Source organism: Loxodonta africana, chromosome 1 (assembly GCF_030014295.1).
Source record: "Loxodonta africana isolate mLoxAfr1 chromosome 1, mLoxAfr1.hap2, whole genome shotgun sequence".
Taxonomy (NCBI): Eukaryota; Metazoa; Chordata; class Mammalia; order Proboscidea; family Elephantidae; genus Loxodonta; species Loxodonta africana.
Window position 1 is genome coordinate 21,752,171 of NC_087342.1, and position 13,715 is coordinate 21,765,885.

At 40.2% G+C, this 13,715-nt stretch overlaps 1 protein-coding gene across 1 annotated transcript in view; it reads left to right on the forward strand.

The window, feature by feature from the left end:
* ATP13A5 (ATPase 13A5) overlaps positions 1 to 12,521 on the forward strand; it is a 131,212-nt gene extending 118,691 nt beyond the window's left edge. The window contains exons 28-30 of the mRNA XM_064280571.1: positions 6,117 to 6,205; positions 10,085 to 10,165; positions 12,116 to 12,521. Coding sequence (XP_064136641.1) covers positions 6,117 to 6,205; positions 10,085 to 10,165; positions 12,116 to 12,376 — 431 coding nt within the window. The 3' untranslated portion in view covers positions 12,377 to 12,521. The remainder of the gene's footprint in view (positions 1 to 6,116; positions 6,206 to 10,084; positions 10,166 to 12,115) is intronic.
* Positions 12,522 to 13,715: the final 1,194 nt, after the last annotated feature.

Consider the following 13,715-nt stretch of genomic DNA (forward strand, 5'->3'; position numbering starts at 1 on the left):
TTTTATTTTAATATAACAGGAATGGGAATTCCAGAACACTTAATCGTGCTCATGAGAAACCTTTATATAGATCAAAAGGCAGTTGTTCAGACGGGACAAGGGGATACTGATTGGCTTAAAGTCAGGAAAGGTGTGCATCAGGGTTGTATTATTTCACCATACCTATTCAATCTGTATACTGAGCAAATAATCCAAGAAGTTGGACTATATGACAAAGAACAGGGCATCAGGATTGGAGGAAGACTCATTAACAACCTGCGTTATGCAGATGACACAACCTTGCTTGCTGAAAGTGAAGAGGATTTGAAGCACTTACTAATGAAGATCAAAGACCACAGCCTTAAGTATGGATTGCACCTCAACATAAAGAAAACAAAAATCAAAAGATGCGTTGCATTGGGTAAATCTGCTGCAAAGGACCTCTTTAAAGTTTTGAAAAGCAAAGATGTCACCTTGAAGACTAAGGCGTGCCTGACCCAAGCCATGGTATTTTCAATCGCATCATATGCATGCGAAAGCTGGACAATGAATAAGGAAGACCGAAGAATTGATCCCTTTGAATTGTGGTGTTGGTGAAGAATATTGAATATACCACGGACTGCCAAAAGAACAAACAAATCTGTCTTGGAAGAAGTACAACCAGAATGCTCCTTAGAAGCAAGGATGGTGAGACTGCGTCTTACATACTTTGGACGTGTTGTCAGGAGGATCAGTCCCTGGAGAAGGACATCATGCTTGGCAGAGTACAGGGTCAGCAGAAAAGAGGAAGACCCTCAACGAGGTAGATTGACACAGTGGCTGCAGCAATGAGCTCAAGCATAACAACGATTGTGAGGGTGGCTCAGGACCGGGCAGTGTTTCGTTCTGTTGCACATAGGGTCACTATGAGTGGGAACCAACTCGACAGCACCTAACAACAACAACATAACAGGAAAGCTTTTGTTCTTCAAAGCAGCCTTACACAGAAACTCAAATTTACAATGACCAGACATAGAAAAAGTATAGATTTAAATTTTAAGGAAACAGATATATGAATACAGACATACCTTGGAGATATTGCAGGTTTGGTTCCAGACTATTGCAATAAGTGAATATTGCAATAAAGCAAGTCACACGAATCTTTTGGTTTCCCAGTGCACATAAAAGTTATGTTTACATTGTACTGTAGTCTATTAAGTGTGCAATAGCATTATGTCTAAAAGGCAATGTACATACCTTAATTAAAAAATACTTTACTGCTAAAAAATGCTAACCATCATCTGAGCCTCCGGTGAGTCAATCTTTTTGCTGGTGGAGAGCCTTGCCTCGATGCTGATAGCTGCTGACTGGTCAGGGTGGTGGTTGCTGAAGTTTGGGGTGGCTGTGGCAATTTCTTAAAGTAAGACAACAGTGAAGTTTGCTGTATCAATTGAGCCTTCCTTTCATGAAAGATTTCTCTGTAGCATGCAATGCTGTTTGATAGCATTTTACCCACAGTAGAACTTCTTTTAAAATTGGAGTCAACCCTCTCAAACCCTGCTGCTGTGTTATCAACTATGTTTATGTAATATTCTAAATCCGTTGTTGTCGTTGTTCTCATGAATCATGAATGTTTTTAATGTTTTTAATTTTAATGTTTAATGTTCACCTAGAGTGGTGAACCTTTCAGAAGGTTTTCAATTTATTTTGCCCATATTCATCAGAGGAACCACTATCTGTGGCAACTATAGCCTTTTGAAATGTATTTCTTAAATAATAAGACTTCAAAATTGAAATTACTCCTTGATCCATGGGCTGCAGAATGGATGTTATGTTAGTGGGAATGAAAACAATATTAATGTCCTTGTACATCTCCATTGGAGCTCTTGGGGGATGAGGTACACTGCCAGTGAGCAGTAATATTTTGAAAGGCATCTCTTTTTCTGAGCAGTAGGTCTCAACAGTGGGCTTAAAATGTTCAGTCAACCATGTTGTAAAGAGATGTGCTGCCATCCAGGCTTTGTTGTTCCATTTATAGAGCACAGACAGAGCAAACTTAGCATAATCGTAAGGGCCCTAGGGTTTTCAGAATGGTGAATGATAATTGGCTTCAATTTAAAGTCACCAACTGCATTAGCCCCTAACAAGACAGTCAGCCTGTCCTTTGAAGCTTCAAAGCCAGGCATTGACTTCTCCTGCCTATGAAAGTCCTAGATGACATATTCTTCCAATATAAGGTTGTTTCATCTGCACTGAAACTCCGTTGTTTAGCGTCGCCACCTTCATCGATTATCGTAGCTAGATCTTCCAGATACCTTGCTACAGACTCCACGTCAGCACTGGCTGCTTTACCTTACACTTTTAGGTTACGGAGATGCCTTCTTTCCTTCAACCTCGTGAACCAACCTCTTCTAGATTCAAACATTTCTTCTGCAGCTTCCTCACCTCTCTCAGCCTCCATAGAATTGAAGAGAATTAGGGCCTTACTTTGGATTAGATTTTAGCTTAAGGGAATGTTGTGCTAGTTTGATCATCTACCTAGACCACTAAAACCTTCTCCGTATCAGCAAAGAGCTTGGCTGTTATCCAAAAGGTCGGAAGTTCAAATCCACCTGCCCCTCCTTGGAAACCCTAGAGAGCATTTCTACTCTGTCCTATAGGGCCACTAGGAGTCAGAAACAATTAGATGGCAATGGGTTTGGTTTGGTTTTGGATCATTCTTTTGTTCATTGGAGTGGCACTTTTAGTTTCCTTGAAGAACTTTTCCTTTGCGTTCACAACTTGGCTAACTGTTGGGCACAAGAGGCCTAGCTTTCTGCCTATCTTAGCTTTAGATGTGTCTTTTTCACTAAGCTTAATCAATTCTAGTTTTTAATTTAAAGTGAGAGACATGTGACTCTTCCTTTCACTTGAACATTTAGAGGCTGTTGTAGGGTTATTAATTGGCCTTATTTCAATATTGTTGTGTCTCAGGGAATAGCAAGGCCCGAGGTGAGAGACCGAAAAGGGTGAACGGCCAGTCGGTGGAGCAGTCAGAACACACACATTTGTCCATTAAGTCCACCGTCTTATATGGGCACTGTTTGGAGTATGCAAAGACAATTACAACAGTAACATCAAAGAGCACCAGGAGCAGATTCCATCTCAAGAAACCACTTCCTTTGCTCACTCATAAGAAGCAATTCCTCATCTGTTAAAGTTTTATCATGAGATTGCAGCAATTCACTCATGTCTTCAGGCTCCACTTCTAATTCTATCACCATAACAGATATAATAATAATGAAAAAGTTTGAAATATTTTCAAAGAATTACCAAAATGTGACACAGAGACACCAAGTGAGCATCCATGCAATGGCCTGGCCTGCTTTTCAGATCATCAGTCTGGGGACAGATGATAAGCACAGCACTCAGCCCAGCTAGTAGTGGCTACCAAGCCTTCATCAAGACGGACATATGCAGCACCCTCTTCTTCCCCAGTCTCTGGGTCCCCAGAACTCTGAAACAAAGAAGTCAATGAAGACTGCACAAACATCTCCTGGGGTCTTCATATCACCAAGCTACCCACACTGCTGTACTGTATTTTACTCAAATAAAACATGTCTTCTGCATTTATTTGCCAGCTGCTCCACCCCCCGCTAAGAATTTTCCTAAATTCACTATGCTAATCCTTTTACATAACAGCTACTCTCTCTCCCTGTGAGGTATTTTTGTAAGTGCTGCTATACCAATTTTTTTTTACACTTATGTGTAAAAATTGGAATAGCAGGCTTATGAAAATATCTTGCACCAGGGAGAGGGCAGCTGGCAAACAAATGTAGAAGGTGTGTGTTATTTGTGTTAAAATGCAGTATTTTTGTAGCTGCACTGCCCACTTTTCTTCTCTTTGCTTTACATCACTCCCAAGCAAGCTTGGCCATTCTCATTGGGAAAAGCCTGGTGGCTCTAACCAGTTGCCGTGAAGCTAAGCCTGACTCATGGTGGCCTCGTGTGTATCAGCAGTTCTACTCTGGGTTTTCAATGGCTAATTTTTCAGAAGCAGATCTCCAGGCCTTTCTCCCAAGATGCCTCTGGGTGGACTCAAACTTCCAACCTTGGGTTAGCAGTTGAGTGTGTTAATGACTTGCACCACCAAGGGACTCCCTGCTGCCTCTAGTTGTATTCATAAAGTGATACATGAATGAATATGAGGGTGGGTGTAGGTATTCCCCAATGGTGACAATATAACACTTTGCTGGCTGCAAAAATAGGACCTGCTGTAGAGGGGCAATTGCCTCAGATTTCTCGTTGGTTCAGACCTACAGAGAGTTGGGATATGAGAATACCACCGACACTGGATTAAATGAGGTAGACAGAGTATAAGAGAAAACCTAGCTTGTTGTTTTGATAACTTTTGAGGATTGTAAGAAGCGTATATCTCATAGCAACACTGATTAAATACTACTGCTTTGTTTCTCAAGGGAATAATCCTATCAAAACAGTTACAGAGCACCATCTCCAGAATACTCTGCTAAAAGCTCTGAAGGATAGTGTTGGGGGATATTGACAGTGACATTGGCACATTGCATCCTGGGAAGGTTAGCCCCATAAGTAAAGCAATCTGGGCAGGTTGGAAATAAAGAACCCAGCAGATGAGCATGCTAGTGTCTCAGTTTCACCTTCAATTTAGAGTCCCAGAGAACCAGATACAAAATCATTTTCAAATGGGTATAGTGTAGCTGATACATACTTAAAAATGATGCAAAGTTAAAAACAAACAAACAAAAAAAACCACAAACCCATTGCTGTCAAGTTGATTCTGACTTACAGTGACCCTATAGAACAGAGTAGAACGGCCCCATAGAGTTTCCAAGAAGCGCCTGGTGGATTTGAACTGCTGACCTTTTGGTTAGCAGCTGTAGCACTTAACCACTACACCACCAGAGTGTCTTGATGCAAACTAGTGTATGTAAACCAAAAAACCAAACTCGTTGCCAATTAATAGCGACCCTATAAGACACAGTAGAACTCCCCCCATAGAGTTTCCAAGGAGCGCTTGGTGGATTCGAACTTCCCACTTTTTGGTTAGCAACTGTAGCACTTAACCATTATGCCACCAGGTTTCCCAATATCCCATACAAAATAAAACATTATAAGGGAGGACTAAGGAATCTTTAAAGATAAAACATTACTTGAATTCAGCTTTTTAAGTTAAGAAAAATTGGAAAATGCCAAGACAGAGAGGGAGAATGTCATCTACACAGGATATTATATGTAGCGCAAAACCCCCAAAAATGTCATACCCACTGCCATCAAGTGGATTCTGATTCATAGTGACCCTATAGGACAGAGTAGGACTGTCCCATAGAGTTTCCAAGGAGCGCCTGGTGGATTCAAACTGCCAACCTCTTGGTTAGCAGCTGTAGCACTTAACCACTATGCCACCAGGTTTTCCACGCGTAGCGCAGAAGCTGGGAAAAGTGGTATTGCAGTTTAGCTTTACTGCTGCAAGTAAGGGAAAGCGGTGAGGGGTCAGCTTAGAATGGCGGCTGGGACCAGGATGTGAAAGGCTTTGAATGTCAATGGAAGAGTCATGGACTGTATTTTGCAAGCAACGAAGAAGACTGAGTGTTCATCCATACACGTATGACTCACTAGACAAGCAGTGATAGTGCACCAGTGATCATTTAGATGGGCTGGTCGCTGCAGGATGTCCCTGCCCCAGGGATCCTCGGTTGAACAAACTCCTCTATGGAGGTTGTTATAATAAATTTGATTAACTACCTTCTATACTTTTTTTTTATACCCAGCTTTCCAAAAAAAGATTTTAAGATACTACCTTTATCTTATAGGAGCCATGGTGGCGCAATGGTTAAGAGCTCACCCGTTAACCAAAAGGTCAGCAGTTCGAATTCACCAATTACTCCTCGGAAACCCTATGGGGCAGTTCTACTCTGTCCTGTAGGGTTGCTATGAGTTGGAATCAACTCCATGGTGATGGGTTTGGTTTTTTTGGTTTTCTTATAAGCATCAGAACATATTTTACAGCATATGACAGTGTTTCAAAACTTCTGAAGAGCATCCAGTATTTGCCCAACAGAAATAATTGATTCTGCAGTGTATGCCAAGTTATATGAAATATTCTTTTAGTATTTAAAAATAATTGTTTTGTGTTTCCTCAGACATCTTCTCATTTCTGCTGGTATCTGCCCTGGGCCTCACAATTTTCATTTTGTTTTCTGACTTTCAAGATATATACCGTGGAATGGAGGTAAGTGGTATCCATTTGCACATCCGGAGTGGCGCACACAGGCAATGGGATCATATTTGCCTTGTAATTTGCAAGCCAGTTGTCTTAGGCTGGGTTCTCTAGAGAAGCAAAACCAGTAAACAGTATAAATATTTACAGAGAGAGATTTATATCAAGGAAACAGCTCACCCAATTGTGCCAAGTCGGTGGATCAGGATAGAGGCTTCTCTTGATTCACATAGTCACAGGGGCTGGCAAACCCATGATCAGCAGGTTGGAGAGCAGGGCTCTAGCTCACAGGCTGTGAGGATCGATGAATTCCAAAATCAGCAGATAAGCTGATAGCTCAAGTCCCAAAAGCAGGAGGTCAGATGAAGAGGAGACAGCTGCAGGATCCAGAGTGAGCAAAAAAGCCAGAACATCTGCTTATATTCAGATGCAGTCCACAGCCCCAAGGAAACTTCCTTTCAACTGACTGGCTACTCATAGCAGATTCAATCATGGGTGTGATATCATATAAACACTGAGAATCATGGCCCAAGACAAGTTGATGCATAATCTAAACCATCACACCAGTTATTACCCTGTTTTTTCTGACCACTGAGTATTGTAAGGCTATTCCCATTTACAGCTCAGCTGCTAACCAAAAGATTGGCAGTTTGAATCCACCAGCTGCTCTTTGGAAACCCTATGGGGCAGTTCTACGATGTCTTACAGGGTCCCCAGGAGTCAGAATCAACTTGACGGCAACAGGTTTTTTTTTTTTAATTCCTATTTACTGTTGTTATTGTGAGCTGTAGAGTCGATTACAACTCATAGCAACCCTATAGGACACAGTAGAACTGCCCCATAAGGTTTCCTAGGCTGTAATCTTTACGGAAGGAGATCACTAGGTCTTTTCTCCTGTGGAGCCACTGGTGGGTTCGAACCGCTGACCTTTCAGTTAGCAGCCAATTGCCTAACCATTGTACCATCAAGTTTCCTTCTGCTAGGAGGACAAGTAACATTTCTGGATCTCGCATATGCTCGCTTCTGATTGTTTTCATATTATTAGTGCTATCAACTGTGTTCATTTATCCTGCTCACACCTGATGTGTTATGTTTGGATTCTTTATTCTGCCATCTTATACTAAGTACAGTAAAATTAATACATTAATACTATAACCAATTTTCTAAGTTTAATTTTTTAAACATATAGTAGAAACTCTTCATAACATAGTTGTCAGAGCAAAGAAAAGGCAGATTTGTACGGCAATTACCTTCTGTCTGTCAGACATTGAGTCAGACATTGAGTGTAGGGAGTTTTATTTCAGAGGACATTATCTGATGCAAGGTACATTGGGTTACAATTAAATCTATCAAGAGGTTTAGAACCCATTCTTGGACCCATCACTGTGAGGAAAATAAAAGAAAGAAGGATTGGGTTCAGACCTCCAAGCCATAGTTTTGTTACCAAGACAAGCCATGCCAAAGTGAAAGGATGAAACGGGCACTTAAGCTCATCCCTGCTTAAAGAGGACGTGCAGACAGAGAGAAGGGGGAAGGACATAGGAAGGAGAAGCTTGCTTGTGGCCTGAGCTGTCCCGGGAAGCTTCATGATCCTGAAGGACAGCCAGATTTGCCTACGTAAGAGGTCAGAATATTTCCAACCAGAAAAACAGTGTACACACGAACAGAGAGGGCTAAAAGTATCTCTTTTGTCTTGGAAATGAAAAAGAATGTAGGCTGGCAGAGATAAAAATCAAAAGCAAAGTTTGTTTCAAAGAACTCATAGAAGACTGGTTAAAACTGAAGCAGTGTGAGGAACAAAAATGCCGCATAAAGGAAGGGATGGATTGACAAAGGCATCCAGTGGAGTCTGGACTTTTATGGCTAGAGCAACAGGGAGCCGTTGAAGATATTTGAGCAGGCTTTTTTTTTTTTTTTTTTTCAGCAGAGCATATAAGGCAGATTAATTATATGGTGGTAGGAAGTCTACAGGTGAGAGCGGAGAGGCTGTGGAGTGAGAAGCAGTTAGGAAATGAAAACCCATACCATTCATTCATTTATCAAATATTATGGGGCTTCAGAGTATGCTTGGCATTAAGGTGACTGTCTTACGGTTCTCTAAAGAAACAGAACCAGTAGTGTGTATGTGTGTGTGTGAGTGTGTGTATAAAGACAGTGAAAGATTTACTTCAAGGGATTGGGTTACGTGACTGTGGAGGCTGACAAGTCAAAAATCTGTAAATCAGGCAGCAGGCAGGAGAATCCTGCAGGCTTGTGTCCCCAAGACACGTAGGTCAGGTGACAGAGAGAGGTGCAAAGTGAAGAGTGAAGACAAATTCTGCCAATATATCTATTTACTCTCTGGAGGCAGAACACATCCTAAGGAAACTCCCTTTTAAACTGATTGACTACATTATATTAGATCACATTATGGAAAGTGATTACATCATTATATTACATTATAGAACAGTAACTAGACAAGTGTTGGCCAAACTACTGGGAACCATAGCTTAGTAAAGTTGACATATACAATTAACCATCATTGTTACACAACGCATCACCATGAGTCAAAACTGACTTATGGAAACTAAGAACATTTTATGAAGATGACTAAAATGCTCTCATTGCTCTCAAGTAGTTCAGAAGATGATAGGAAAGACAATCACATAAGCAAATACTTATAAATCAGTGTGACAAGAGACTTCCAGGCCTAGGGATGAAGAAGAACCCTCTTGGATCAGGGTGGTGGGAGCTGTGAGGGAAAGGGCCAGGCTCTCTACTATAATCTGACTCACTACCATATCTTGGAAACCCTGGCGGCATAGTGGTTAAGAGTTACAGTTGCTAACTAAAAGGTCAGCAGTTCAAATCCACCAGGTGCTCCTTGGAAACCCTATGGGGCAGTTCTACTCTGTCCTATAGGGTCTCTATGAGTCAGAATCGACTCGACAACAGTGGATTTGGGTTTACCATTTCTTACACACACACACAGACACACACACACACCCCAACAATCCTTTCACCCAACCCAGTGTGTTTCACAGCTGACAAAGACTCCCCTACATGGGGAAAAAATGACAAAGTATTACTTTGAAAAAACCCATATCAGAAAAGGAATGAGTATCAAAGGTGAGCATTTAGACACTATGAAGAGTCTCTAGTTGTAGTCCTCAAGGGAGCCCAGTCCCACACATACACATAGTCACGCACCTTCTACTCCAAACAGCCAAAAAGAGGCTGTGTAACTATCTTCTTGCTATGGATGCAGCCATGGGAGGTTCTGATTCCTGTAACTGTAGTTCATGGTCAATGTGTACCCTTTAATCTTTAAGAAGGGATGGGTTGGGTATGTTTGACTTTCATCAAGCCATTAGATTTAGGGCTTGGAACATTTGTTCAGAAATTGTGCACTAGTTTCAATAAAAATAAATTTGTACTTCTGTCCCTCTTATGTTCCACCCATGTGTCAATTTTACTGAAAAAGAGAGAAAGAATTCCAAGCAGATTTTGCTTTGACTTAGGAATAATAATATTATTGCATGAATGATTTAATCTTATACCTTCTTCCCTCTGTTTGAAAAGATAAAACTGAAAAGAGAAACATGGGCTCCAAAGTGTCCTTTCTGCTCATATCTGCAACCCAGGGCATGTTTACTCCATAGCCATTGTCAAGTGGTTGAGGGAATACAGGCCAAGAGGCAGTCAGTTCTCATGTCAGTCCTGGCTCTGCCGTTTATTTATTGGCTTTGAGTCCCTGGTCAAGGCACTAGCCTTCAGTTTTCTCATCTGTAAAGTGGAGAAAGTAATGTCCACCTTCCAAGTTCAAAAAATTCTTATAAACATTCGATAATTAATATGTGCTTATTTGAAATGTAAGGTATGCTTCATATGGTTGTATTTCTTTTTCCACAGTTCATCCCAACCAGCACATCATGGAGGGTTTCGATTTTGGTGGCAGCCCTCGTTCAATTCTGTGTGGCCTTCTTTGTAGAGGTAAAATAATTTCTGCGTGGCTTCTTTTATTTTTCTGGGGGGGATAAACAAATAAAGGGTCTCATTCCCAAAAGCTGTCCATTTTTCAGAGCAACCACTTCAGTCCATAAAAATGATAGTTATTAAGAGTTTATAAAAATTACACATTTTCTTTTTAGGAGAAATTCCTTGATGATTTAAAATTCTTTCAAGGCTACATAGAAATGCTTCTAAAACAAAAACCCATTGCTGCTGAGTCAATTCTGACTCATAGCAACCCTATAGGACAGAGTAGAACTGCCTCAGAGGGTTTTCAAGGAGTGGCTGGTGGATTTGAACGGCCATCCTTTTGGTTAACAGCCAAACTCTTAACCACTGGGCTACCAGAGCTCCAGGAATGCTTCTAGTATCTTCAAAATAGAAAGCAAAGCATCAAATTGACTTTAATTTTGCCTTACACGAAGGCATTCTATTGTACTTTTCTAGCATTTTCCATAATCTATTAGAGACTAGAGGAGGTAACCCTCCATCTGTAGAATTCAGTGAGACCTGTTAGAGTGAAGCTCAGAGAAGAACTGTCTTCAGGAAGGCCTTCCTGATTAAGGGAGAAGGAAGGCTATCGTTCATTCTAGTCAATTCCTACCCTTGGAGTCTTCCCCTGTAGCATTTCTCTTCTACTCAGCATCACTAAGTGACTTTACCAATTCAGGAAAAAGATCAAGTGCTATTTTTTTAAGGCAAAGTTTTAGATTTGTTTCTTTTTTCTTTTTTTCAAAGATTCACTTAAGTTTCTTAGAAAAAGAAAACAGCTAAAATTTTCAGAATTGCACACTAATATCTTTATGGGGTTTTCAGATATTAGAACTGAGGAACATGGTGGATATGTTAAAAAAAAAAAATTCTCCCTCCGGGAAGAATCCTTTGAGAAAAGGATTTTTTTTTTTTCTAGACTTAGCTAGGATTATCTTAATCCCTTAAATCTCAACTGTGTCATACTGAACTTTAAAACGCTTGATAAAATTGTGCAAGCGATTTGGCCAGTGAAAATTGATATAAACCCTTTGGAAAGTAATTTTATAAGGTATAAAATGAGCATAACATTTTTCATACTCTTCAACTCAGAAATTCCATTTTTTGAAACTATAGTTCTAAAAATAGTAAGAGGAGAAAAAAAAAAACCTACACGTATGAAGGTATTCATTGTCGTATTACATATAATGGCAAAATATTAGACTCACTTTAAATGCTCTGAAGTCAATGGTTGTACAGCAATTGAATCAATACTATAGTCGTTAAAATTATTATTAAGGAGGCTGTAACGACATAAAAATTGCATATCACATAACCTACATTACGTGATATTATTTTGGGGCCAGTAAAAACAAAAGCAGAATACAAAATGCTACCAATCTTATCGTCCTAAGTGTGTAAAAATTGTGCGTGCATGTGGACTCGATGGCAACGGGTTACGGAACGGGTGTGGACAAAGAATAAAAGAGAACTCAAAAAAAGGGATAAAAACACCATTTGATTTCTAAGATTTATCCATTCATCCAACAAACATTTATTTGGCTCTCTCTGTAGGGCAGGTGGCAGTAACAGGACTAATGGTGAATTTTTTTTTTTTCTCTCTTTTTCTTCGTTTTGAGTACATTGTTATCATTTCAGTCTGGCAGTAAAATAATTTTAAGCGAATGACTAGCCAGGATCGAACTAGGAAATCTGTGAAAATGAATGTTTTAGTTTTCAGAGCTCTGTGAACACAGCCCCCTACCTCTTGTCTAGAGAAGATTCTAGGGAAGCTGTCAGACTTCCTGGGGACAGCAGAGAGGAGCTGCTGAGAAACAGGAAGAATATGTACATTTTCCAGGAAGGCTTAGGGAAACAGGGTGTGGCTTTAAGCAAACTGGCTGCTCCAGGAAAATAGATGAAGATTTGATCTTTTTTTTTTTTCCCCACCTGAATTTCCAGGATGCCATCCTTCAAAATCGAGAGCTGTGGGTGTGGATCAAGAAAGAATTTGGATTCTACTCTAAAAGTCAATATAAGAGCTGGCAAAAAAAGCTGGCAGAAGACGCGACCTGGCCCCCCACACACAGGACCGATTATTCCGGCGATGGCGAAAATGGATTCTACACCAACCTCGGCTATGAGAGCCCAGAACAGCTTCCAAGAGAAAAAGGCGAATTCAGAGCCCAGAGCACAGAACAGCATTTTTTCACCAGACTGTAACCAGAATCCTAGTCACACACGCTTAACACCATCAGCTTTCTTGCCAGAAACTTAAACGTAGTGGACATAATAGTCTACGCTCACCTTTTTCTCTCTCCATCCAAGGATTCAAAGCACATTTCTACTTGCATTGAGCCTTGAGACAAAGAGCATGAAGTATGTTTATTTTGACTGTATTCTCCACCATTGAGGGGAAAAAAAAAGGCATATCATGGATCACCATTTGCTTTCTAATAAACTTCATTCACACTGTATCGCGTTATCCTGTTTAAATTACACAGCTTTTCAGGGTAGTGTAGTTACTAGTATGAACATCCATAGAAGAAAGAAAAACTGAGCAAGACTTTGGTCTTTGAAAGTTTCACCAGCGTATTTTTATTTTTGTGCACAGAAATGAAAAAACTTAAAGAAAACTCCCAATAAATTGTCACAAGTTTACTTAAGCCTTATATTCATTTCTGAAGAATGTTTGTGTACGTATCTTTTTCCAAAGTCACAAAAATTCTTTGTTTCTGTTTCTTTTGTGTGGTTCTAATAGAGAAACACAAATTGACGCTTAGAAAACTCAACACCAATTGTAGTAAGCCAGACTTGTGGGCATGGAGAACGGTAAATGTGTTAATTACACGTCATCTTGCCATGGGCGCGGCTACCACCTAAGCAAACTGCACCGCAGTTGGACATCGTAGGTATATTATTTGGGGGCCAGTGAGCTAGAAGGTCCAGAGTAGATCATAAAGATAATGGAATAAACTGTTAAAATGTTCTTTTAAAGAAGCATGGTAGCTTTATTTAGACTTCATTACTGACACACAAAACTTAAAGTTCTAACTCTCAAAAGTGGCCAGAACTCCGCACTGCTCGTCTTTAAAAAATAATCCTAGGGCGGGAAGGAACCCATAATGTTTGTATCTACAGTGCGGCAATTCCCAGGCTAATAAACAAGTTCTATTTCATTATCTGAATCATCTTATTAGGTGTATCTTAAAGACCACAAGGAAGAGTATGTCCTTTACAAATATACTCCACACACTATTAGCTTTAGTATATGTAAACCTCACTTAACCAGGAAATTTATTCTTAGTGAACATTCTAAATTGCCTACTAGGTCTTCCCTGAAATAATAAATCTAATTTTGCTAATTTAACAGATCTCATTTGATAGAAAAGGATATTATGTTTGGTAAAGTAGAGGGCCAGCAAAACGAGGGAAACCCTCAATGAGATGGGTTGGTACAATAGCAGCAACAATGGGCTCAAACATACCAACAATCGTGAAGATGGCGCAGGACTGGGCTGTGTTTCGTTCTGCTATATATAAGGTCACTATTTTTTTTTTT